The sequence below is a fragment of the Phalacrocorax carbo genome, chromosome 2 (genome assembly GCF_963921805.1).
Source record: "Phalacrocorax carbo chromosome 2, bPhaCar2.1, whole genome shotgun sequence".
NCBI lineage: Eukaryota > Metazoa > Chordata > Aves > Suliformes > Phalacrocoracidae > Phalacrocorax > Phalacrocorax carbo.
Genome location: NC_087514.1, coordinates 52,001,667 through 52,023,894, shown reverse-complemented (window position 1 = coordinate 52,023,894; position 22,228 = coordinate 52,001,667). Strand labels below are relative to the sequence as shown.

General features: G+C 44.1%; 1 protein-coding gene across 2 annotated transcripts in view; it reads left to right on the top strand.

Annotated features, from left to right (window-relative positions):
- Nucleotides 1-18,638, top strand: part of CABLES1 (Cdk5 and Abl enzyme substrate 1) — an 83,820-nt gene extending 65,182 nt beyond the window's left edge. For both annotated transcript variants that reach the window (XM_064442864.1, XM_064442863.1), the window contains 3 exons: nucleotides 7,197-7,303; nucleotides 8,238-8,445; nucleotides 10,014-18,638. In XM_064442864.1, the coding sequence (XP_064298934.1) occupies nucleotides 7,197-7,303; nucleotides 8,238-8,445; nucleotides 10,014-10,154 (456 nt within the window). In that variant the 3' untranslated portion in view covers nucleotides 10,155-18,638. The remainder of the gene's footprint in view (nucleotides 1-7,196; nucleotides 7,304-8,237; nucleotides 8,446-10,013) is intronic.
- The last annotated feature ends 3,590 nt before the right edge of the window (nucleotides 18,639-22,228 follow it).

Sequence of the window (22,228 nt, the reverse complement as noted above, 5' to 3'; positions counted from 1 at the left end):
ATGGGGGGAAGGTGAGCGAGAGGAATGCGAACACATGGCGGTGTGGGTGAGCGAGGCTGGATGCTGGGCTGCGGCGCTGACTGCGGAATAGGGCTGCATGCACCGCACCCCTGGGAGCCCGGCTCGTGCTTCGCAGGCCAGGATTTCTCTGCTGGTAAAACTCCCTTGAGGTCTGTGTGGATGCGGCGTCAGTAAACACTGCAGGCTTTATCCTGAGGCATAGGACAGGCCAAATGTGTGGTCCTGCTTGGATTTTACTCTGAAATAAGTGCAGTTAGCATTCAACCCAATGCGACATGCAGTCCCCTCCATTTTTGTGGAGCCTGAGTTTGTCATCACTGACATTGACTTTATAGTCTTGTAACTTTCCTGGGCTGAATTAGTCCTGACTTTCGGAGCATTTTTAACTGCAAGTCCTTGGCTGTTTTCAAGGAGTAGCTGAGCTTCCTTCTTGAAGATAGTTGTGGGGAAGAAGTGCTTTCGGTTTGGTCTTTTTTACAGCAAAGTTCCTAACTTGAAAGGGTATACACTTCCCTGATGCATTTCTAAAAGTAATACCCACAAACAGCCCATCAGGGGATGATTCTGAAAAAGCAGCTTCAATACTTGCCTAACACAAACTCTTAAGGCTTCTATTAATTGTATTAGTCATATTTAAATTCTGGTCTACCCCAGAGAAATTATTTTCCTTTCTGTTGGTTTTGTAGGAGAGTCTACAGTCTCTACTGCAATATAAACAGTAAGAGGTAGAAGAATTTAATGCGAGGGGGTGGGGGAGGAGGGAAACATCATGTCACGGTTAACAGATGTCTTCCTGGCTGATACTGGTAAAACAGGAATTCTTGCAGATTCTTAAATCTCTCTAGAATGGGAACTTTATCTACCAGACAGAGCAGTAATTTCTGTGCTCAAGTCTCACGCTGACCACGGTACCTCCAAACTTGTCAATGCCTCCCCGGCCCCCCCTGCATTGTTGCCAGCAGAAACAAACTCCTTCCGTGCAGAAGGAGAAAACTTACTCTGCAACAGGCGTGAGGCTGACCCCGCAGTCCGGCTTTTGTTGGTAACACAGAAACACAAGAGCATGTTAGCTAGCTGCTGTGCGCTGCCAAAACTTGCAGCAAAAGAAGAAAAGCTCAGATCAGTAGTACCTTGACTTTGAGTGACCCTTCGGTAATAATATCCCTGCAATGTCCATCTATCCATGCCCAAGGGATACACTTGGAAATTGGTTTGGGTACTTAACTACTGTTTCAGTGCATTGGTTTAATTATGTCGAAATAAATTGGCATCTCTACACCACTAATGAAAAAGCACGTCGCAAAAGTCTGCAGTGCTCTTGCAGCGGGCTGACTGTCAGCCTGTGTTTGCCAGGACTAGTGTCGAGCACCACCAGGCTGCATTATTAAATATTAGTCCTCCAATGTGATTTTAAAATTAGAACTGCTTGCTGCCCTGGCTGTTGAGTCTAACAAAAGCCCTGCATGATGGTATAGTGTATCCGGTCTCTTGCTCCCCCATTCTGTCTTTCACACGGAGCATCAAGGTCAGTACTCCACTACAGCCAATGTCCTTCGGTGCTGTCACCCTATTCTTCAAGCCGCTTCCGTAGTTGTAAATTAAGCATCTCCAGACTGCTTTTTTATCAGCTGCTGACCTTGTACCCAAAATCTCAGGGAGCAGAGGATCACAGTGGTGGTATATATAGTCAAATTTAAACCCTGTGCTCTACGCATTCAATGCTATATTTGGCTAAGACTCCAATAAACACATATTTTGTAAAAATGACACACAGTATTAATTCAGAATTATTTCAGTGCATTAACTGTATAAAATAAACTGGCATCCTTCCATGTACTTTAATTCAAAGAGGCAGTTTTGCGATTATTTGCTTTGTGAAAATCTAAATCATTCAGTTTAAAATCCTTGATATTAATAACTTTCTAACAATGGAAACATCTTCTTTTAGTATTCCTTTTCCCTTTTTTTTGGTGGTTTTTTAATGTTAAGGAATCTCTCCCATTTTCCGTGACTGTTTTGAGCCTCTGCTCTAGCAGGGTTTCCCCTGTATATGCATCTTCAGCCATAAGTATATGCATCAGGTTAGTCACAGCTTATAGCTACACAGTTGGTCACCTATGGTGTGCATTGAGATAGCCAGGCAGTGCAGAGTCATTGACTTCTTTTCATTTGTTATGGCATTGAGAACGTACCATTGACCTACCAAAAGTCTGTTAAAGGTATCGGTCTTTTGTCTGCTCCCTGTGAAGCATATTTGTCAGCAGGTACACAGTAACGACAGCTGAAGAGAGCCTATCATATACCTTTCATTTCATTCACCTATTTTATTCTGATTTTATTCTTAAGAGGGAGATAGAGGCGTCCAAGGCTAGATCATCTTTTACTGGTAGCATGCCAAAGTAGGATTTATTTCAACAATATTTCATCTTACCAGTCTTTCCAACCATTTCAGGCATCCTCCCTCCTCCTGTATTTATGAAACTATATAGACAGCTTTCCTATGAGAAAGCAGCTGCTTGAAAACGCTTGCGAATAACACACAAGCTAACCTCCAAGTTCAAAACTGACGGCCATGCAAAAAGGGTGCAGAGGACAGACATAGGCCAAAGCATTCATCATGCTGTCCAGGCATCTGTTAGCTACTATATATCAAGGCTCTCATTTGTCTTGTGCAATTTCCATCGCCAAACTAAAATACACATACACAGATTTGTATACAGAGAATGTGACCAGAGCTCACAAAGGAGTATTGCTGAATACCGAAGTGAAATGTGTTTTGTGCAAATAAGCTGTGAGAAACAAGACAGATGTTTCTGGATGACAGAAGTTACAAACATTCAAGATTAGACTATGAGAGAGACAGTTAGGTAGTTCCCAGTGCCTTGCTCATGTGTCTGACAGCTCTGGGCGTGCAGGGTGCCTGCCTGGTAAGGGATATCATTATGTATAAGAAAGCAAGTTTGGATAGAAAAACGCTGTGCTCCTTTTAGGGAAAAAAATTGCAAATCCTTCATAAAATTTGGTGCATCGGTGTTGAACAGTGCTCCTACACGGGTGATACAAGAATTGTTCCAGACAGACAAAAATCCATGCTGTTTACAGTGGCATTTTCTCCTCAACATAGTGGCTTTGCCTGGGACTCGCAGGCAGCTCAAGCGCAATGAAATGGCCTAAAACAGAGAAGAGAAAAGCGTAAATGCTGAGCAGAGAGCAGGCAGTGAAGGATGATGTTGGGTCGGAGCGCTCCCGTGTCTGATCCCAGCTGGTCCGTGTGGGTCACTGGATCACCCCAGAGGTTTCCTCCACTCCATCCCTTGCAGGCAGGGGCAGGGGCAGGGGCAGGGGCAGCAGCAGGGCCTGCTGCTCGGTGCCGACCCATTCACAGGATGCAGGAGCGGGGTTGGGGACTGGAATTTCTGTGTAGCCTCATGGGTGCTGTGCCCAAGCCATGGCATGACAGCAAGAGGGGTGCTCAGGTGCCTGGTCAGAAACAGGAAGAGTAACTGATTTGATCGCTCAACAGACTCTAATTCAGCATTGCTTTTAAATTACCTGTCAACAGATATTCTGGGGGGTTTTTTGCTGCCTGCATCTCTGGTGGGCAGGGTCCCACATGCATGCATTTCTGTAGGTACCAGCTGGGCACACAGCATCCCACTGCTCAGAGAAAATTGGGCTTCCACAGCAGCTATGAAAGAAAATCAAGGGGGGAAAAAAAATAGTTGCACAATTCCTTTTCTTGAGAGTAAGGGCAGTTAGCTGAGCTCCCCAGCATGGCACTGACAAGATGAGACAGCTGCCTTAGAGCCAGTGTGTTCAAACATGCTGCCGTTATCCTGTTACATGAATCAAAACCAGCACACACCAGCTTTCATCTGGATTTCATTATTGTGATTTATATCGTAGAGACTGTTGTCTTGCAGGAAGCAGCAGTATACAGAGTTGCGGGGGGAGATTCTTATCAACAGGACAAAACTGATAAATCTCTCCATTTAAAAATAGCCATACCTCCTTAACATTTTCCGTTTTAAGCTGTCTGCTTATTCTCAAGCCTCTTGAGTGCTTTGCTTGAAATAAAATCTTGAAAAAGAGCTTTTCCCCTTCTAAAGAGAATTTAGCTGAATTCTGGCAAATGTCCCACGGGCTGGAGGAGTCCCAGGTAAAACAGACGGTGCCTGCAGAGAGGCCATGGGGAAAGGTGCACCCCGGGGGGCTGCTGCTGCTGCATGGCAGAGCCCAGGGCTCACTCCCCTTCTGTGCAGTCGCCCCCATAGCTGGGGTCATGCTGGCACCTACTTTTCAGAGGTGAAAGCAACTAAAACTTGCTGTCTGGCATATTTTCTGTGCAGCTGAGTCCGGAGGATGGTTGGGCCCTCCCTCTGCTGCCATGCCCTTTCTGCAGTGAAGTGGTTTCTGTCGTGCAGGCGAGGTTCGTGCGTGATTGAATCCTCCTCTGTGCAAGGGAAGATGATTACCTGGGGAGAGCCAAATGCAAGCCTGCCAGAAAAACCCATGATCACTTTGAGGGAGATAATTAAGATAAAACTAAGGAGCTCCGTGGTAATGGAGAGCAAACAACAGGCAGTTAGGTTTGCAGTGAAGCATGAAATAAGATGTCATGTAGCTTTGCACAGTAGCACTGAGCTCACTCTTTCTAGGATTGTCCAAGACAACCAAAAAATGCTGATAGTAACTAAAATCATCTTTGGATTTCATAGCGGGTAATAGCTCAGTGTCTCTGGACTCTGCAAGAGCAGTGTGGACCGATGCTTCTGTGCTTTGCGTAGCAGATGGCACTGGTCTAAATTATGTTTTGTGGCTTTTTCAATAGTCCTCTTACAGCAGTACTAAGAGGAACTCTCTTAGTAACACATAAAACTCCCAGCGTATCTGTGTGTCAGGAGCACCCAACTTGCTGATGATCCTCTGGCAACAAACCCAAGGAGTGGGCAGGCAGGCAGCAACATCCCAGGGAAAGAAAGGAGAGGAGTAATTGGTAAGAGCTTCATTCTTCTGCTTCAGAGGGCTGAGCTTTGGCAGGTGAGAAAGCACATGAGAAGCTGTCTGTGACAAAGAGCCATGACCGCATGGGTGCGTGCATACGTCCTTCCAACCTCAGCAAGATGAAAGCCAGGCAGACCCAAACAACTGAGTTGAAACCTTTCCCTCTGACCCTGGGTAGGGCAAGGTTCCTCCTCCCTATCTTCTTTTCATTTTTTTCAGGTGTGGTAGTGTGTTGCCTGCCTCGGCATCAAGACAGCATATGAATTTTTAACTTCAATGGCACAGCAGTGTCTGCCCAGACCTGCGCTGGAGCTCATCCATACACATGCAGGGCAGCAGGGATGGCTGAAGAGGCTTGATGTGACTTTCTCCTTTTTGATGACTTCTTAAAACTGGCAGCTTTCCATAATAGGACTGAATTTTCTGAATAAGTTGTCCCCTTTACTGAGCAAAATTTGGAGTAGTGCCTAACATGTCAGTGTGTTGGAGGGGGCTCACAAGCATTTATACTTAAGAAGACGGCGGGCAACTGTTGTGCGTGACGTGCCTGGCAGAATTACGTGCCAGAATATAGTGGGGAGCAATTTATCTGGGTAGATGATGCTTCTCACTCTGCAAATCAGTTAGCAGAATGGCCCACATTTTAAAACGTGTGTATGACTGTAACAACACCCCATGGCACGAAGTTTTTTTTTCCTCTCTATTTCAGTATGTTTACCTCAAATACTGCTGTGTGCTATTCAGGGGAAACATATGCCCTGCTTTCATTTAAATTCCTATAATTATCCATTATTTCAATACCATATCTCCTAAATAAAGTGCATGAAACGTTAGGTGTGTTTTACCCCCTTCATGCTCTTTTTGGATCCAGACAAGAACATGATCGGATAACAAGAGTTGTCTGATTGCTCTCCAGAGCCATTACACTCTCTCCTCCCCAAGCCCTTCCATATACTATTTTAATTATTGAAGAAAAATCTGCAAGCATGTGCAGTCTTTTTGACTGAGTCAGATTCCCATGAAGATATAATACAGCGAGTCTCCATCTCCTATAAAGGCGTAACATGCGACAAGTGTTTCGCATGCCTCTTTCCATGTCTTGTTTAGCTTTAACAGCTCTTTGCCAAAATATGGGTTAATCATAAACAGAAATTAGAAGGGAAAAAAATATTTTACTGGAAGGACAATGCACTGCACTGCAGACTGCTCTCTCCCACTGCCCGTGCTTGAAGCTGGCCAGGAGCTCGGTGCCTGCGGACCAGGTTGTCCCCTGGCTGACCAAGCTGGGGCTCTCCTCTGCTTCTGTCCAAGGGAGAGATCAGCCAAAGCCAGGAAGAGAATTGGCACATCCCCTAAATGAAGGTTGGTTTGTTGTTCAGCTGACAGATTTTGGCCAGGTGAATGGTAACAGAGGATCTGGGTAAAATGCTTCCTGAGTGACTATTGAAGGAACGAGAGAGGTAGGTGCGAGCGCTGGCATTGCAGTACAGGCCAGCAGGACCCTCTGCTACGTGGGGAAATTCTTTAGGTTGCGAAAAAAAGGAATAGCAAGCTCAACGTGAAGGAAATGGACTGTATGCTTTGAATGTTGTCCTAACTCAATATTTTTGTCCACTTATTGCCTAACTTATGACAGCATTACTCTCTTGCATTCTGCTGAATTACCTATTTTATCACAAATGTATGCCACAGCAGTAAAGAATTTGTACCAGAGGTTCCTTTGAAGAATCAATTTGAGAGAAACTCAGAGAAACTTGCAGAGAAACTGAGACATATTGATGTCTCAGAGCTGCATGGAGATATGCACACAAAAACTGGTCATCAGATCAGTTACTGTGATTATTTTCTCTTGTTGTTGTTGTTTAATGACTTCTCAGCTAGGTTTTATCCGCCCACATTTGGCTTAAACTCACTCTTGGCGGTACATGGAGGATCCTAATAAGGTGTATGTTGTTCGGGACTTGTGCTGAGCAGTCATCTTGGATTTCAGGCCATTTGTTCTGATGGAGCAGTCACAAACAAATTGTTGCCTTAATTCAGGCTTGATTTTTCCCTCTACTGAAAGCATTGGGACTGACTAGCACTTGTTTGGTATTCCTTGCTTTTAGGAATTGAGTGATCTTGTCTGTTACAAACTAAAAGAGCAATTCTCTCTTGACCATGTGTTACAGACCACAGTCATAGACTACGTGAAGCCATCAGATCTCAAGAAGGACATGAATGAGACCTTTAAGGAGAAGTTCCCTCACATCAAGTTAACCCTCAGTAAAATAAGAAGGTACATTGCAAAGCTTGATAAGGCTGCAACATGATGCAGCTGTCTCACATTTCAGTGCAATTACTGCTGTACATGAGGGGCAGCACAGCACTGATTGATCTTCCAGGAACAGGGATGGGCAGAGGTGCAGAATAAGTCAGATGGTTGCTTTGATTAGTGGGCTGCGTAAACAAGATAAGAGAATGTACCAAACATGCACCAGTCAGGTGTCAAAGGTGGCATCTAATGGGATGAGTGTGTGAGCTGGGCATGCACTATACCAAAATATCCAGAAAAATAACACAACAGGGTCTCTAAGCTCATGGCAATTAGCTTGAAAAGAGACTGAAGAAAGATAAATACTTCTGTGCCTTGTCCAGAGGGCATGCCCAGAAGCAAAACAAGTGGTCAGCTTCACAGCAAAGTTGTAGTGTTTCATCACTGTTTCAAGTATGTCAGGCTAGACTTAATTCCTTCACTGAAGTAATGATAATTTCACTTGACTGGTGTGGCCAGAAGGATACTGAGTCGTGTTGCTCTGTAACCAGAAAATACTGCAGTACATGGAAAGACTGTCGGTTTGGATTTGACCAACCATAAGCAGCAGCAAAGCTGCATGTAGAGCACAAGCAATCAAGCTGTTGTTACTAAACAAATTATGTGCAGCTTAAGACCTCTGATGAAATATTGTTACTAAAAATGTCAAAGCTTTTCAGTTGCTTTTATAGTTTGACACAAGTATCTATTGGGGGCGGTGAGGGGGAAGGGTGAGGTCAGAATGTACTGTGAAATGTGTCCCCAAAACAGAGCATAAAAATATCTGCCCAGTAAATTACGTTTTCCATTTCCCCTCCATTTGACTAAGCAGGAATCTCTGAAAGGATGACTCTTAAGGTGAAATGAGAAATGCCTTAAAACACAGTTCACAGCATACTTGTCTGGTTTCTTTATTCAGCTTGAAGAGAGAAATGCGCAAGCTTGCTCAAGAAGAATGTGGTTTTGAAGAGCCCACAGTGGCCATGGCCTTTGTCTACTTTGAGAAGCTCGCTCTCAAGGGGAAGCTGAACAAGCAGAACAGAAAGCTTTGTGCTGGAGCCTGTGTTCTTTTAGCAGCCAAAATTGGCAGTGACCTCAGAAAACATGAAGTCAAGCATCTTATAGATGTACGTATCCATAGGTTTCCAGTGTTCCTTCTACATGAAGTGCCAGTGTGTGGTCTACCGCAAGCCTGTCTGTCAGTGGTCACGCTCTCCTCTAGGTTTCCAGCTGTACAGCCAGCTAAATACCAGGTTTTGTTATACATTTACGTGGAAGTAGCAGTGATCAATGTTACTGCAGAGGCATGGGAAGCTCCTGGTCTCAGATACTTTGAGGTCTGAGAGGTATCTGACCACCTTTCTGTCAATACAAGTCAAAAGTTAACCCTCAGGAAATTTACTTTGCTTTTAATTGTGTCCTCAGGAGTGTCAATAAGGGCCCTCCTTTGAGAGGTAAATGCAGATACTAATTTCAGAGGGAGTCTAATAGACTACCAAGTTTCTATTTCTTTCATCAAGTTAAGCTTTTGGGCAAGAAAACCTAAAGAAATGTTCCCATTGGAACACCTCAACCCAGCTGTTCTTTTGTGGAGTAAGGTGTTTGGTCTTCCACCCACTCCATATGAAAGAGTTAACAGAAGGGAGTGTTATTCCATAATCCGTTTGCAAGCACCGAGATACCAGTCTGATTTAACACTATAGAAGGTTAAGGCAGGTAGCTGGGTACTTGGCTACAACTAATTTCACTCATTTCAAGTGACATGGAAACTTGGCTGGGGGACAGAACCAGACTCATGCCCTTCGCCACAGTCACAGGGCTGGGTCGACGGTTTGTTAGAAAGCCCTCCAAATAACCAGAAAAGAAAATTCAGCCCAGTGGGAGTTGGAAGATGTGGCTGCTCTTGCCATCCTGAAATATTGGTCCATCCTCAATACACATTGAGCTTTTCAGTAGACCCAGGGGCAGAGAAGCAGCAAGCCAGGGAGGTCATAAGAAGAGGATGGGGAGGGAAATATCCCTGAGCAGCTGGTTGCCTACTTGTAGCATCAAAATCCAGTGAAAACAGCAGAGCAGGTGAGATGTTTAGTACGTTACAGCAGAAAGCCAACTATGAAACCCATCTCATCCCCGCTGAGGGCAGTAATTTCTATTACGCACTGTTCTTATGGTTGTTGCGGATGACACCTTCTGCCTCTGAGGTATTAAGATCAAATGTATCTAATTGTAGCAGAAATAATTTCCCCAATAGGGTGTTATAACACCGTCTAATGCTGAATGGAAAACTAGTGATTTCAAGCAGCGCAGGGAGTTTGTGGGCAGTTACGAGACGCATGTCTTCCATTACACAAGTGATTTCGATGTTTGCATGAAGCCAGGAGTTTCCTCTTCCTGCAGTGGTAATTACTGTGATCACTGGAAGGCATGTCTGCTGGAGATGGAATGAGTGAAACGACAAACATGTCAGAAATAGCATGGCGGGCTGAGCTTTAAGTTCACCTTCACAGCAAGGAATCAGTACATCCAGTTCATCCTGCTCTCATTTTCTAAACCTAGAGCCATGCAAGTCCAGCAGGGCAGAGGTTTAGTGACAGCAGCACATGTGTTTTGAATAATGTCATCTGTAAGGAAGCATCAAATCCTCATTCACAAAGTTTTTTTTTATTACTTCTTTTTTCCTTGGCTGTCTTTGCAGAAACTGGAAGAGAAGTTCCGGCTGAACAGGCGAGAGCTGATCGCCTTCGAGTTCCCGGTGCTGGTGGCCTTGGAGTTTGCTCTCCACCTTCCCGAGCACGAAGTGATGCCACACTACAGACGCTTGGTGCAGAACTCCTAGCACTGGCTGCCCTGCGGGGAAGGGGCTCCCGACTGTTCCCGCTTGGCTCTCCTGAGCTGCAGTTACTACTGGAAATGCAAAATCAGACTCCTAACACTTCACTCTCTCTCAGTTTTTCCAGCAACATATAGGAAACACTGCATCGATGTAAGACTCTCAGCTTTGACAAATGTACGTATCATTACTTTCTCAAAGCAGGTGAAGACTGAGCTGTTGGTAAATGGTTAACGTGCTGAAACTGGGTGGTGACTGACCCTACCTGTGGGTACTACAGCTATAAAAATAGGCAAAAATTTGAAGGGCAGCCTCCATGACCACCCTTCTCTCCATCACACAAACCCTGGAAGCCCACGTGAGTGCATTCTCATAGCGCTTTTTCTACAGACCTGCTGCAACTTCCAAGAGGACTTCTTAACGTGAAAAAGCTTTTAAAGAGGATATCTTCACTGTGTCAAAAAGAATGTGCCAATCTATTTTTGTATCAGCAATTGAAAGTGCACTTTTTCCTGTGGGGTGTTGTGTGTGTATCCGTGTGTGTGTGCGTGTGCGACACCGAACTGATCTCAGTCCAGGTGGTTGGCTTAGCTGTTTCCGAGTGTATCAGTTACTGATGGCAAAGATCAAGGTGACCTTACGTGTTTACTTCTTGAAAAACATAACTACTGGAAAAGTGGTAAATGGGATCATTTTTGGACACTTGGTTTTTTTATTCTCTGATCTTTCCAACATTGTACCTTTGAAAGGATTACACTACTACTACTGCTACTACGAGAGAAGGATCAGCAACTGACCTTGAGTTTTCAGTCACGTTTGTGATAAAGATGAAAGCATTAGTATGAGATTTCCATGTCATGTTTTTTAAAAATATCTTGTGTTAAGCCACATGCATATTTTTAACCTTCGCACTTTTCCCACTGTGGAGATGGTTAGACTTGCACTCTGTAGTGTTGTATTTCTGTGCTCTATGTTAGAGTGCGTAATAAGCACATTTATTGTGCTGTATCTTAAAACAGTGTTTTATTAAAAAAAAAAAGAGTGGGGCTCAGCAAGTGTAACAGGTGTCTTAAGGCTCCAACGGCAGGGGCAACAGCTATCGTTAAAGTTTTTGGTTTTTAACTAGACTCGACTGTGCAAAACCTAAAATCAGTGCCCATTGAAGTTAAAGGTCCAGTTCCTTTCGACATTTCAGTACTGTAGTTTTACAGTAAAACTTCTTGCAGCTTCCCTGGTTCTGACTGGACACCCAGAAGGCTGGAGGGTTTCATCCAAGCTCCCCGATGCTGCGTACACAATAAGCTAGTGCCATGCTTATGGACATCATTCGGTTGCTGTTATCCTGTGAGATTACACCCCTGTCCAATCTTCTCCTGTGCTGGTTCACTTAAACAAGCCTTGCCCTCAACATGCCCCACACGGATCCGGTAAAGTCAAATACTTACAGTTATGGTATTTATAAAAAAAAATAAAATCTCAAGCGTGAGATTTTAGCTGAAGCCTTACCTCTCTCAGTCTGGGAGTGCTTGCTCAGAGTGTGGAAAGGGCTTGTGAGCAGAACGTAGAGAAGTGGGACATACCAGAGGATGTAAACACACTAATGCTTACTTTCTTTCGCTCTCACTTTAATCAGTTTTATTATTTCCTTCAGTTAGGCCAGGAAACATCCAGTTTCTTTACCAGCTTTGACTCCTTTAAATTCTAGTATGAAAAACGCCTGCATATGATTGCTGTATAGGATCTGGAAAGGTTACACATGTCAGGACAAACGGGAACTTGTTTGATGATGTTGCTCTCCCTCCATTTTAAGGGGGAAGGTGGCTATGCTAGCTTACAGTTATTAATACTTATCTAATTATGATTAGATACATTCCAACAGGATTGGGGAGGAGGGGGTAAAGAGAAAAGCGTTCACTTACCTCCCCGGTGCAACGCCCCATGCCGCTGCAACCCACGCGTCACTCGGCCGGCTGTGGAGCGAGGAGAGGGGGCCTTTGCTGGTGCTCCTGTTCCCTCCTCCTCCTCCCGGCCCACGTGCAGCCAAGGAACAGAGCAGCCAAGAGCCTGGAGCACGCCTAATGCCTGCGGCTGCCGTGCTGGTTTATTCAACCCAAAATGGCAGGGTAGTGTTGACCTACAAGCCAAAACAGTCTGTGGGTCTGCCAGGAGGGTTTCCATCCTTGGCTGCATCCCTTCCCACCGAAATGTGTATATATGTTCAAGATTTGCTTCTGATTGCAGAGATCTGTTTCTAATAGTGACCACTCAAGGCTAAGCAGAAGCTTTACCTCTCCGTAAAGGCTTCTACCTTTTGCTTTTGAGTCTGATTTTTTTTTTTCACATTGCTTTATACTATTGCAGGGAAAAAGCAAATGGTGATTGCAAGATGCAGACTAAAGAATGACAGTCTTACAGTAGTCTTTAGAGACGCTATTGAATCACGCTGTCACATCTTTTGTCTTCTGTGCTGCTACCCAACCCTGATCTACAGTTTACACAGATTTCTGGGATGAAATCTGATTGCTGGAGACTTTCTGCTTTTCGTTGTTGTTCTCGATGTTGTTATTTTAGGGGCGGGAAAGGGTTTCAGAGTGATGTTCAGTTACAGTTTGAATGTGGAATAAACAAGATGGTGGTGATGTTGCACTGTTCACTTAGGAACATATATAAAGCCATATGATGCTAGATCTCAGAGCACAAAGCTTGGTCAGTACAGTTATGGTTAGGACAACGGGCAGGATTTGCCCCCCTTTTCTCCCCAACCCTGGAAAAATTCAGGCTGAAGTTGTAGAGGAAACCTGTACCAAACAAAAAAAGATGTTGATTGTTTGCCTTTGTCTTACATGGTAATGAGTGTTGATTTACAAATGATTTTAGGTTCAACTTTAAATAGTTTGGGAAAATAATCCATTCCATATCACTTGTTCTGTTTTGAAATTATATACCGTACACTCTACCATGCAGAGTTTATTCCTTTTCTAAAAAAATAAATAAAAGTTAAAAAAAAAAAATTTTAAAAACCCAGACTCTTTTGCACCAGTGACAGTATGCAAAATTTTTCCATTCTGTCATCTGTACGTGTCTAATGGTTTTGGTTTTGTCTTCCTCTGATATATAAACCTGCTTATGAATAAGCCAGTGGTGGGATTGCCTAAGGGCCCTCGCCATCTCCTGGCATTCGTCTCCTTGCAGAACCCTCACTTCCAGGATCTTTCCTCCAGCCAAGTTCTTAATCATCTTCTTCCCAGACCACTGTTTTGGGTTTGTTCTTTTATTTTTAAGCCCTTCTTCTTGTCACCAGCTTCTCCTCCTGGAGCTGCCGGGCCCTGGTTCTCCTAGCCCAAACCATCGGTGTGCAGAAGGACGAGGCACAAGCGTTGCTGATGCCTCACAACCCCTTATTCACTAGAGAATTCGGGATACACCACTTTGGTTTAGTCCAGGTTGTACTAAAATTTACAACTTGCCCCCGTACCCGTTGCATTTCACAAGCAGCCGCTTCTGCTTGGGAGGTTGAAAGTTTAGTTTTGGACATTCACGTGCGCACACACCCAATTATCCACCACCTAGTGGCATTCAAGCTATTTTTTTCCACCTACAACTAGCTAGGTGGTCTCACCAAACACCACCTGTTTATTTTGCATTTTCATTCCACATTAATAAAGTTATGCGAAAGGTTTGGCTCCCTACCTCCACCCATCACTGTCTGGGTTCTCTAGAGACCCTCAGTGGTAAATCACATTTGTGGATTTACACACCCCCCAGAACATATAAATACACAGAAAAATGCTTTACTAGTTATTTTCCAGAACCACTCACTAAGAGGCAATGGCTTCTTTGCAATAGTCAGTAATGTCTTTAAATGATACAACTTCAGCTAATTGTTCCGGCCTCCTAAAACACAGAGCCCACGGTGTAAGTCTTCCCTGGAAGCAGTGAGGAGTAGTTTGTTAGGAGGCGATAACACCTTCCCACGATGCTGAAGGATTTTGGCACTGGGCCTCACAGTAAACTTTTTTTTTTAAAAAAAAAAGGTAAACGTAGTTTAGCGAGGTGAGAGACTGAGCAATCACAGCAACAATGCTACCACCACTAGCTGAGACTGAAATCTGTCCCAAGTTGCACCTTTGGGGAGGGGGGGAAGGAGTGTGGGAGGCAGATTTGAGCTTAATTTGTTCATCTTCTGTTGTAAACTTTGTAGTGAAGAGGGGAAAAAAACCCAAAATGCTTATAGTGTGTTACTGGGAAAGAGCAGGAACCGTGATGCTGGAAAATGGCCTGTACACCTTCAAAGCAAGGCAAGGGGGACCAAGAAGTTGCTGAAGTTGCTGCTGACTTGAGCAGCAAACATTTCCTTCTCTTGGCGAGAACTAAATATTGGCTACTCCAGAGGTTAATTTACCCTTTCTATGCATTCCTCTAGGCTGTCATACACCCCTTTCCATAATCTTGCTGAACACCATCTTAAACCAGCTTGGACCCTTGCCTCTGCTACGCTGTTTAGACAGATGCTCCAGGACTTAATTCCTCAAGCTAGAAGCAGCCTTCCCAGTTTGCAGTCAGAGTTCATTGGTGACTAATTTATAACTTTTTGAACACATGAAGGTGTCTCATCTAACTTGAAACTGAAATCTTTCTCCTATGGGAACTGTGGGGTGGGGGCGGGAAGGTCCTCAGCAGCAGCAGGTATTCTCAACAAGAACTTCCAAGTGCGGTGAAGCGTTGCCTTGGCTAACATCAGTGGGCACATCCATCGAGGAAGAAGTTGTTCAAGCCAGGTTCCCAGAACCACTGACACGAGGCCTGAACTTCCCTCATTTTCAATTCACCAGGATCCATGAGCCAGCCTTTATACGCTTCTCTCCATCCCAACACGTGCAGACACAAAGTACAAGTTTCCATTTCCCCATTGCTTCCCTCTGCCAACAGCTGGAGGGTGTTTGAGAGTTGACTGGCAGAGAGCGAGGATGAAGAGGCAGAAGGGGAGAATATAAAGCCTGGTTTATTTACAAGCCAGTATTAAATCCTCTGTGTTCACAGAGAGTGTTTTACCAGGAATGGATTCTGTGCATTGATTTAGGAGAGAGAATATTGGGATTTTCTTGCGGTTTTTAGACTAAGCTTTAGGCAAGCTTTTCTTCAGCATTTGTAGAAGCTGGAGCCTTACAGCAAGGAAACATTTGGAGACATCTAGTCTACTTCAAGCCACCTGTTTCTCCTCTGTTGCCACACCAGTTATTTACGTTGCCCGCATGGCTGCAGTGTGCTGGGATTTTGCAAAGGACAGAGGCATTGCGTCGCAGTGCAAGAACAGCAGTCGCAGCATCAGCTTTTAGCCTCTTGCACCAGAAGGCAAAACATTCCCCACGCTGGTCCCAACATTTCTGCCCATCTGTTTGTGTATTAGGAACCCCTGGGACTGCACAGGTCTCAGGTCTTTCCCCTTCTCTTACACTTAGCCAATCATCATATACACATAAAATAAAAAGCAGATAAGATGGCAAATCTCAACATATTTATAGAATGCTAGGGAAAAAAAACAAAAAAGCAAGCCTACCAAATGGTAAGCACAAGAGGTGCGTTACGTGCTGGTCTGCTCCCGTGCAAGGAGCTCAGGTGGCTGTTGCCGTCTGGTAAAGCAGCACACTCATGATGGCCTCCCCCTCCCTTCCACACTTTGACATTGCCTTAACTAAATGGCCATTTTGGATGTGGAGGGAAGATAATGCACCAGGAATAGCTTCAGAATAATTGCAGAGCTGAGCAGTCTGACATGCTGCGTGAGGGAGCGAGGAACCGATCATGAAATTATGCAGAAAACAATGGGAGTCTGTGGTTTCTGGCAGCAGTTTCTGCTGGCAACTGTAGAAGCCTGGTTGTTTGGTGTTTTTTTTTTAATAAAAGATAAAACCCTATAGTAACCTATTATAATATTATTATATATTATTTCTAAACTGCTCTCATCCCACTCAGCAAAAATGACCGAATTGTTATCATCTGAGTTGGATTAACGGTCTAGACCGTGCTGTTTCCCCAGTCCCTCCCCACTTGCCGGCAGCTGGATGTCCCTGCAGAATGACACATATGAACACCCCTAGCCAGAGGCCTGAGCCCCAGACACCTTCCTCACATCCGCCCGCTTCTGTGGGTGAGAGCACAGCCTGCGAGGTAATCTACCGCTGTCAATTAAACTGCCACGTGCGATCCTTTTTATTCGGGAAAGACACTACGTCTGTCTTCAGCGCAGTGCAGGAGTGCACGGAGGGCCTGGTTCCCACCTGTGTATGTTGGCTACCTCTTGGCTGCATGTTGGGGTAAGACCTGGCTGTGCACCCACCCACCACCCATTCCACTTTCCTTTAAAAGGAAACTCAGTGCCAGCAAGAAGGGATGCAAGGAGCCATCACCATGTTTGTGCACGTGAGCATCCCTAGAGGAAAAGGGAGAACTGAGGCATGTTAAAGACATGCCCACCTAAAGAAAGGAGAAGTGAAGCAATGACAACCCACTTATCTTCATCATCATCATCTTCATCGTCGTCTCTTCCTAAGAAAAGGATCTCTCTCCTCCCACCAGCTGTGAGAGGACTAAAAGGGTGCTGAACAGCATGGCTGAAATACAATCATGAGCAACATTCCTTCTGCCTTCAAGGCCAAAAGTGAGCTATGCTCTGACCGCCCATGATACAACCCACAAACTAACTGCACTGTAGCTCCTCATGGAGAACAAGCATTTTAAAGAAACATCTAAGCATGATTTAGAGAGTTCAGATGGACAAAGTCCAATGCATTTCCCAACATCAGCTGGTTGTTTGACTCTCAGCCTCTTCTAGTTGTAAGCATTTTGTCTAGCCAAAACTAGACCAACTCAAGCTTATAAGCAATCCCAGGGCATTTATAGGCACATCTTTCAAAAGCACAGAGCGCTTTTGAAAGCTCAATATTTAATGCCGCCTTCTGGAGTGACATCATTACAGCTATCTTGAAGCATCCTCCAGTGAGCAGCAGGGACTGGATGCCAATCAGCATCTGGAGTATGTCTGTGGGCAAAGATTGCAATGCACACAAAGCCAACACGAGAACTGTAAAGTGCTCATCTCCCATGACAGCCCGAGAGGTTCATTAATGTGTTCCGGATCCAAGATGCCACAGGCTGTCATCTGCCTTACAGGGTGCCCTGTATATCATCTTATTTCTGTTCAGATTTGAGATAAATTAAGGCAGCAACCTACACAGAAGACAAAAAGACTTCTTTGTTTTTGTCCAGTACCCAATCCTTCCTTTCCTCTAACCTGAGATATATCATGCCATGTTAGACCTCTACCAGTCAGTGGAGCATATGAGGCATTGCATTCAGATGTACTCTCTAAGGAATATTTCAGGTATCACAGCTTAAATTATAGATAATGTAGATGGATTAAGAACTGTCAGGTCCCGTTTCCTCTTTTATTCCTTGTTAGGTGCTTTTCCCTTGACTGCTGCTGTTTAGGTTTTTGGGTTCTTTTTCCTTCTGGTCCATCTTTTATTATTTCAATAAACACAAAGATAAGCAGAAAGAAGCCGGTGCAGCACTCGGAGTTGGGTCTGGCTGACTCTTTCACACGGTGCATCCAGAGCTGCAGACTCCACCCTTCGTCTGATTTATTTTAAAAGCCTGCTGTGTCCATTAATGGAAAATTGGACTCTGTTCAGGCCATGATGGTGTCCATGGACAGGAAAATGGAAAGTTTGAGATTAAAGCTGCAGGAAGCCAGGAAGAAAAATATCTGGTGAATTTAATTGATGGTGGCAGCACAATTATTAAGGACAAATATTAAAGAAATGGCAGTCCGTGACCCAAAACAGCTCCTTAGTTAGAAAGATAAAGGAGGGTGGCATGAAAGTCTCCAAGGCCACTGGGCTGAGAAAGTAAAATATTCCTCACCAGTAGGAAGTTCAGACACTTTGCAGACTTGATCTTTTGAATGTATACGATAGGACATTGATTGCTGTGACGTTAGATTTGCTAATCAAGTTATTCTCTCCTTAATTTCTTAAAGATCTGAGACATATCTGATGACCCTCGGGCCTCCCTTCCACTCTTTTGTACTCATCACTGAGTTTGAGAAAGTGGTAGGAGTCTCAGGGTCATTATTCTGTAATGTCACTAAAATAAGCAGCTGAGTAGAGTGAAGAAGTCAGAGTAGCAGCCTTCACTAAAGACCTGATCAGACATTGGAGAAGCCCATCAAGGCACATGGAAACCCACCTACACCTGGGTGGCTGCTGTCTGCAGAGCAGAAGCCAGTAAATCAGTGAACGGCCTTTTCAAAGCCCAAATGAGCCTAGATCATAGCAATGGGGTTAAGGGGAAAAACAGATAAATACGAAGCTGGAAAAACAAGTGGAATTGCTGCTCTTAAACCTACTGTTTGGCTTAATAATACTGTTCTCATATGATTTTTTTGCAGTTAACAGTGTAGCAATAAAGTAAAATAAATATTTAATTTTAGCATGATTGTAACTATCATTATTTATGTAAGACTACTCTAGAATATAGGAGGAGACGAAGCTAGTATGATGACATGGAAATTCAATGGATTCTACACCAAAAAAAAAGCCCCAAAACCTTAAGGAATGCTCCAGCTGAAATCTCACGCCATTGGCTTGTTTTATTGTTTGTTTTTAAATCATCACATGGAAAATGAAGACAGAATTCTATAGCAGGAATATATTTTTGGAGTGGTCAAAAATATTTCAGAGTATTTTGTACCTTCCTATTAAGGCAAGACAGCCGAACCTCAAGTCCATGGAAGAATTTGTCATGAAGTGAGTTCTTGAAGTCTCTCAGCGAGAGCAACACGAAAGGCACTGGCTTTTTAAGAGTACGTTCCCTTCTCTCCTTTCCCCAGAAAAACCATAAACACTTGCAAAACCCTTCTAGTCTTTACCTTTGGATGAAACGATTGAGTGGACTGATAGCTGGTGCAATATACTATTCAATTATTTTCCTCCTCCTAGCTGAAGTCACAGCCTAAGACATTCTCATCAGCACAACCATCTGTTTAAGGGAGCTGTATCTAGCCTGAAGCCCATATGAAGTGAATAGAGTACCACGACTGATTGATTGATAAGCAGATTTAATTTGCATCAGTTTAAAAAAAGATGTGGTTTATTAACTCCCAGTGCAGAACACAGTAATAGATCCAAGTTTCCTCTGGTCTAGAAAACTCTCCCCACTTTGCCATGAGCTGCTCTTTTAAAGCAGCAAGAGGTTACACAACCATCTCGACAGTTTTCCACTGCATTTACTCCTTTAAAACTGACGTTCCATGGTTTCAAAGAGGAGTTTGAACCAGAATGGTGCCCTTGTGTCACGTTTTCAGAAGCAAGAAGAACAAGCACAAGAGAGATTTTGAAAGGAAAGGGGAAGGTCTTTTCTAGCTTTTACACCAATTTCTGTAGCAGGAGGTTAAGGGTTCCTCTGTCAAAAAATTCAGCGGCACTGCCTTTGCAATTCGGCATTTGCTCTGGTGAACTACACTGCTTTTCTCCAAAGATTTCTGAATCACAGAGGGTTTGTTTTATGGGTTTGTTTGTTTGCTTGCTTTAACCCAAAAGAAAACCATATAGTTGAGGTTTTTTTCCATCTGCGAGGCTGCGGTAAGCAACTTACCCATACAACACGGCTATTCACAGCATGAACCACTCAATTCTTTGCTCAGCAGTTTTAATATTCCACTTTGAATAAAGCTGAGCCACATGAAATTCTGTTGTGTAAGGCTCTCCTTGAAAGTAGAGATTTCTTTTCTTTGGTTACAGCTCATCACGTCTTGAGGCTACAACCATCTGTGTTAATCTCTGCACAGTCTGTTCTTATTCATCATCAATAATAAGCCCAAGGAGCACCCATGCTGAAGACAGTATGAACAGACAAGTATAATAAAGAAATAAAAGCTGCCTTGCTGAAATTTTTAGCCTTTGTGTCTGTCCTACATCCTAATTCTTTGAATATAGCTGGAGACATTAAATGAGAGAAAACAATGAACTCAGCCTTGAAGGTGCATAACATTTGAAAGAAAGTTCAGGTCTGTTTTCAGAGCAGCCATCGCTGGAGTGATTTGCAGCTCTCAGGCTTTGGCAGCGGCACAGCCAGAAGCAGGATGGCAAAGAGAAGAACTTGGATGCTGTTTGCTTCTGCCTGCTAAAATTTATTGTGTCTCTTACACTACAGCTATTGTGGTGCCCTCCACTAAGTGCTGAAGTGTAAGTATGCTACACAAGTAGACTGAATCATTCAACTGCTGGCAAGCAAGATCCAGGGCAATGCCTCCAGAGTCACATACAACTTTACCTCTAGCTTGATCTCCAGTGACACGAAAATGGGGTTGGCACTTCTGCCATTCAGCTTAAATGAAGAAACTCACTGTAAGGGCCGATCGCACAGAGAGCTGCTGCGCACCCTGGCAATGGAATCTTTTTGCTGGCATTGGACCGCCCGCAGGGTTGCAGACTTACGGGGATGAAGGGTCTCAATTAAAATGTCTTCTGGCTGCTCTAACCTGAATGAACTTTATTTGCTAACTTGTGAATTTGTGGAGGTAATTAGGACAGAGGCACAGGGACCCCTCCTCTGAGAAGGCAAAGAACAGACTGATTTTTAGGCATCAGTGAGGGAGAAGCAACCCCTTGAGAGAAGCTCTCCATGTATTGTGTGAAGCCAAAGCTCATCACTTGGTGTCCCATAAGGTGTGTGGCAGAGAAACAGCAAAACTCCCTTCTGGTTCCCATCTCCAGCCAGGGCTAGAGGGGACGATTACACAGACTGGCTTAGTCTCCACAGCTTTCAAAGGAAGGTCTGAGAAATATTTGTCTTGCGGTGTTTCCCATCCCAATCAATGAATGCTTTCCGCTTTTGTGATGTGACTGCTCATTACAGCAGCGTAGTTCTTACAGTGGGCATTCGCAAATCTTCAAAACATTTCTGCTTAACAACAATTTCATGCGTGAACTGTAGTCCTCTTAGCAGAAACTTTAACCCTCTTGTTAATCTATCCGGTGTTAGTGAGACTCCTTCTGCACTGAGGCATGGCAAATGGCATTCCCAGCTCTCCACCTTTCCTTTCCATCTTCTTTGCCGAATGACTTAATGAGCCTAACTCCAAACTACCGGTTTCTCAATCCAAATAACCATTTCCTCCAAACATCAATGCCTTTTCCTTATCAGTTTCAAAGGGGTTGTGCTGGAGGCTTGTTTTATTCAGCCAGCTTGCCTCGGGCAGGCACTGTTCTTACACAGTATTACAAGGCACCAGATGCCTGCAACTCTGGCACAAACTTACTTGTTGGTGCATCGGTTTTCCTCATGGGCAAGGAGTAGTGAAATCAGAAGCTTAAGTGTAAACACGAATCAAACTCCTACAGGACAATGGGCCTTAGGTCTGCTTGCCAAGGTGTACTGACCCTCCAGTACTTGAGCCAACATAGGTCTTAGGGTAGAGCAACCACCTCTTCACCAGCCTCATCTGTAAAAGTGCAAGTTTGCCTCCCTCTCAAAATTATGTTTGTGGGACATCATGAAAGATATGGGACTGCTGATGGCCAACAGCAGAAAAAAAAGCTCAAGCACTCTCAGTTCCTGACATTACACAGCATCTCCTACGGTCATGTTTGTGAATGCAGTTATGGGGTTTCATCCATTACCAGGGAGAAATGTTCAGAAAGGCTCACGCCCATTTGACTCTATTCCTCTATGTACAGGCTTCTCTACAGAGGCAACAAGCTGGCGATTGAACAAGTTCCGAGCTATATGTTTTTAAATCTTAGTGACAGACCAGAAAATAAAATATACTAAGCATGCTCTCAGTGTGGTTTTCAAAGGGATTTTGTATACCATCAAATCAAGAATGTAACATGCCAGCTGACTACCCCCACCTATTCTGGAAGCCAAGATATTTATTAAAAAGTAGAAGAGCACTGCGTGATTGCTTCCCATCCCAGATAGTAAAGAGGAGGTACATTCCCCACCTCGGCGATCCAGAAGAGATAGAGATAGCACAACTTCTTCCACCAGCATTCTTCCAAAAAATAGTCAGTTTTCTA